Source organism: Hipposideros armiger, unplaced genomic scaffold (assembly GCF_001890085.2).
Source record: "Hipposideros armiger isolate ML-2016 unplaced genomic scaffold, ASM189008v1 scaffold_49, whole genome shotgun sequence".
Classification (NCBI taxonomy): domain Eukaryota; kingdom Metazoa; phylum Chordata; class Mammalia; order Chiroptera; family Hipposideridae; genus Hipposideros; species Hipposideros armiger.
In genome coordinates this window covers 252,022-256,699 of record NW_017731399.1, presented here as the reverse complement: position 1 = coordinate 256,699, position 4,678 = coordinate 252,022, and the positions used below count along the sequence as shown (strand labels likewise).

General features: G+C 55.6%; 1 protein-coding gene across 3 annotated transcripts in view; it reads right to left on the bottom strand.

Annotated features, from left to right (window-relative positions):
• ISM2 (isthmin 2) overlaps positions 1-4,678 on the bottom strand; it is a 22,646-nt gene that overhangs the window by 7,910 nt on the left and 10,058 nt on the right. For 2 of the 3 annotated variants that reach the window (XM_019640274.1, XM_019640275.1), the window contains exons 2-3: positions 3,933-4,175; positions 2,221-2,605 (exon numbers count right to left, since the gene is read on the bottom strand). In XM_019640274.1, coding sequence (XP_019495819.1) covers positions 2,221-2,605; positions 3,933-4,175 — 628 coding nt within the window. The remainder of the gene's footprint in view (positions 1-2,220; positions 2,606-3,932; positions 4,176-4,678) is intronic. The other variant, XM_019640276.1, reaches the window with a different exon arrangement.

Genomic DNA, 4,678 nt, shown 5'->3' with positions numbered 1-4,678 from the left:
GAGCCCACTCTCTTAACCATTATGCTCTAACACTACAGGTGTGAGCCCCAAGGGTCCCCTTCACAAATCAGGGGCTTACTCAGTCTAGTTTCTCACTCTCAATGATTCTTTTCTTGGGGCGGAAAGAGATTCAGAATCTTCTGTCTTTCCTCTTTGACCTCCTGTCCTGTAGTCCCCAGATGCCTGGCTCCAAGGCTCCTGCACTGATCACTTGGTCCCAGGGCAGCGTGGCCCCATCTCAGCCTGGCCCTAGAGTCTCTCACTGAGTCACAGGGCTCTGGTCTAGACAGCCAGGGTAGATGAGCAGAGGACGGATAGATGAGTAATGGAACCCCTGAGCCCCTCGCTGTCCAATCTTGGAGGCCTGGGACATCCCCACATGCTGCCTTCCTGGCAGCTCCCACCCACCGGAGCCCTGACTGTCCCTGCGACTTTGTTCAGCATTTCCTCTGTCTGCAGGCTCCGTGTCACAGGAATAGGCAGGCTCAAGGCAGCAGGAGTTCAGGGTCATGCAGCCTTTCTGGCTTATCTGGGCAGGTAGGTAAGCTGTGGTTCTCATCTGGGGACATGGGAATGTCTGGAGACATTTGTGGAACCTAGTGGGTAGAGGTCAGAGATTCTACAATGCATAGGACAGCCCTCAACAACAAGAATTCTCCAGCCCAGAATGTCAAATAGAGCTGCAGTTCAGAAACTCTGCTCTAGAGGCAGGCTGCCTGGTCTGAATCCCGGCTGTGGCCGGCATCCGATCTGTGGGACCCTGGCAGGGGACATAACCTCTGTGAGCATCCTTTTCTATACAATGGGAACAGTGATGGGAAAGGTGCTGGGAATGTGCACCTCCAGCTCTCCCCACCCTCTCCATTCCCTGGGGCCCAGTTCAACCAGATAATGAGCAGAGGCCATAGAAAGCCCTGACTAAACAGGACAGCCACACATGCCGCCCCTCCCTGGGGCTGCTCATGGAGCCTTCTGCCCTGGGCATCAGCCCCCAGTGGTTCCTGGGAGTGGACAGGGGAGGGATGGGGGGATGACATCCGGTCTCAGTTTGAGTTCCTTCAAAAGCCGACCCGAGGCAAGGACTGAAGGGCAAGTGGTTCCTTTGGAAGGAAACACCATGGGAGGAGGGGACAGCAAGTCAGGGAACTGGGGCAGCTAATAAAGAACGAATGCGGGCCGGCCGAGTGACTCAGTTGGTTAAGAGCTTGCTCAAGAGTTTGAGCTCTAAGCAACAGCGGCGAGTCCTGGCCCGAGCTGAGCAGCCGCTGAGCTGCCAACAGGTGGCAGGATGGCTCAGCTAAAAAAAAAAAAAGAACAAATGCTCCATCAAGCTAGTGACCACGGTGGACACCTGGAGCGCAATCCCACTGAGAGCCTTACTTATCCCCCCAGGGGAGGGGGAGCTAGGCTAGTTCCCTACTACTCCACCAGTCATTTGGCGGAGGGCTGCTGGGGGTGGGAAGAGGGTTTTCTCTCCAGGCAGGTTCAGCAGGCCTTGCCACGTACAGCCCAGAGCAGGCGCTGGTGACAGTGAACACCCTTGGGCAACTGGAAGTAAGGCCTGAGGGTATATGGGCAGAGCTGTGCCCTGTGACCATCATCTGAGCACATCTTCCACACCAGGCCTGGGTTTGGCCCTTTATGTGCCTTCTGTCATCCACTCCAACTAGAGCGTACGGTCCGTGCAGGCAGGAATTTTTGTCTGCTTTGTTCACACTGTATCCTGTGCCTAGCACAATGCCTGCTCTATTGTAGGAGCTCAATAAATCACTGCTGAGTGATTAAATGAATGCCAACACCCTGAGGACTGAGTGTGACTATGCTAACGAAGAGGTTACTGGAGCCTTAGAGAGAGTTGGGGTTTACGTACGGTCTCAAAGGCTACGACATCTGAGCTCAGGTTCAAACCCAGCTCTGCCTGATCTCAACGCCATGCATTGGTGCACACGTGCATGCATGGACACTCATGACGATAACCCCTCATATGCATCCACCTTTGTCTTCACCAAGCACACCCACTTTCATTACTTTGTCTGACAGCTGAATGCAGTGGTAACGAGTGAAGCCTGGAGGCCACAGCACCTGCGTTCAAAGCCTAGCTTGTGTGCTGACTAGCTGTGTGAACTTGGGCAGTTTACTTNTCTCAGCCCTCTCTCTACCCCCGTGTCCACTCAGGACCTGAGGGGCAGCAGCCAGGCATGCCGAGATGGGGGAGCTCACCGTAGCTGTCCGACTCCTTGGTGGCCCAGTCCCCAGGGAGCAGCCAGCCCTGCTCCCAGCCGCCTGTGGCCCCACTGAACCCAGGCTCCTCGTCGTCATCTTCCTCATCACTGCCGGCCTGGTCCTCGCTCTCGCTGTACTCCGAAGGGTAGTCTTCTTCTTCCTCCTCCTCCTCCTCCTCCTCCTCCTCCTCCTCCGCCCCTGGGGCTCTGCCCTTGAGGCTGGTTCCCATCTCGTCCCCCTCCAGGTAGCCCCAGAAAAGGGGCCAGAAGAGCTCCTTGGTGGGCAGCCAGCTGGGGGCACCCTGGGGCCAGCGACTGCTGGGCTCAGCCAACAGGTCCATCTCCACCTCTGCCTGGGGGTCCTCCACCACCTCGATGGTCACCTGCAGGGAGACAGACACCAGGCCAGCCAGTGAGGGAGGGCTCAGGGCTGGACCACAAGGAGAAGGAAGATGCCGCGGGCAGGGGCAGGGGGGAAAGACCCACCCAACCTCCCCTCCAAACCAGCCCAGTCTCTTGGCCTTCCAGGGCACATGGGGTCACAACTCAAGACCTGGCTGCGCATCACCATCCCCTGGAGGTTCCTGACTCCCCGTCCTCTCCTCAGCCACGGCTTTAACTGGGCTTAGGTGGGACCAGTTATGGTGGCTCTGACATATGCCAGAGTGGAGACCCACTAGTGTAAGAAAAGCTGGCTTTGAACTCTGGCTCCACCAGCCTGTAGGCTGCCCAGGCTCAGGGGCCACGAACAGCCCTGAGCCTCCACTTCCTCACCGCAGGGCCAGAAGATGAGAGCAGAGCCAGCAAACCCCACAGCCGCCAGCTAGGGGATGGTGGCTGTGCTGCTGCTGGCTGGTGCTTTCTTATATCACATTGTGGGCGGGGCGGACGGGAAATAAGTCACATGAAATCATTTTTTGTGAAAGTGAATTGAAAAACATCATTTGGGGTTATTATAAAGGATTATGAAGTCACTGAACAAAATTTCGGTAGGAAACAGCAAACTATAAAGAAGCAATGAACATTGCCCATATTCCGTCACTGACAGATACCATTTAGGTGATTAACCTTCCAGGTTTTATAGATACACATGCACATACATATAGACACATCAACTTCTAAACAATTTTAGTTACATTCTACACTTTTCTCTTTTGGTGCGTTTCGTAAACTGTAGCTGCTATACAAAAAGTGCAGAGTTATTACCATTAGGGATTCAGGACTGGCAGTGGAATATATAAACTGGAATTCCACTGGCTCCTCTAGGTTCCTCTCCCATAAGCCCCTCTGGTGGGCAGTACACCCCACGCCGCCCTCAGTACTCAGCCGTTTCCTCAGGGGCCTGAAGTAAGGGGCTGGGCCTGGGCAGGGATCAGACCCTTAAGCTTTTCCACAAGGCCTCCCCCATGTTCCTGGGATCCCCTGAGCTCAAGAAGCATTCTGTGCTCACTTGGTCCTCATGACAGGCCTGCCAGGTTGGTGCTGTTTGTCCCTTGCTATGGACTAGGAGCCACGTGAGTTGCTCACGGTCTGCAGCTTGAAAGTGGAGGAGCAGGTCCTCCCCCCACTATTCCACAGGGATGGCAGGTCCCACACAGGACCCCCGACCTCCAAGGAATACAGGCTGGGATGCCAGACCTCAGAGCTGAGCCACTCAGCCCAGCTCCTCTCCAGGTGCCTGCTGGGCCCACGCCCTTCTGGAACTCTCACCTGGATATTGGGGTTCGGGGAACTCAAGTCTGTGTTGGCCAACCTTGGCAGCTTCTGCAGCTCCAGTAGCAAGGGGGTGTCCTCCTGGGTCCCAGGAGGGGTTGTCTTTTCCGGGGTCAGAGTGGCTGGCTCAGTGAGAGCCCAGCGCCTGTGCCGGTGTGGCCCTGCTTGAAGGAGGGTTCTGGGGAGCAGTGGCATGTCCTCCTCTCCCCTAAGAGGGCTGAGGTCTGGGGAGGCTGAGACCTAAGGGAGAGAGAGGGGGAAAGAGGGGTGACTGAGGTCAGGGCTTGCGCCATTTGGACCCAAAAAAGGCTGGTCAAGGAGGATTCAGGAGCCCTGAGGTCTGACTGGATTACAAACTCACCCTCTGACTGTATATCCAAACATGGCTGCTCTAACGCCCAAGAGGGTAAGTGAGGCTGTGTCCATACAGCATTTGAACAAATGGTGCCAACATAAGGCATGAGAGGATGTTTAAAATCATGTTTCTACACATGGAAGAAACACAGTCCAACCTCATTTTACTGATGAAGAAACTGAGGCCCAGGGAGGGAAGCCAGTTGGTTGAAGCAGTGGTGCCCAAGTACACTTTGCAGGCCACTTGTCTCGGAATCCCCCAGAGCTGTTGTCAGAGTACAGATGGCAGGAAATCTGGGCAGGAAGCCCCAGGAAGACCCACAGGGCGGTGGGCAGCAGGCCTCGGCCCTTCCCCTCAGCACGCTCCCCTGCTACTTGGCCTTTGCAAG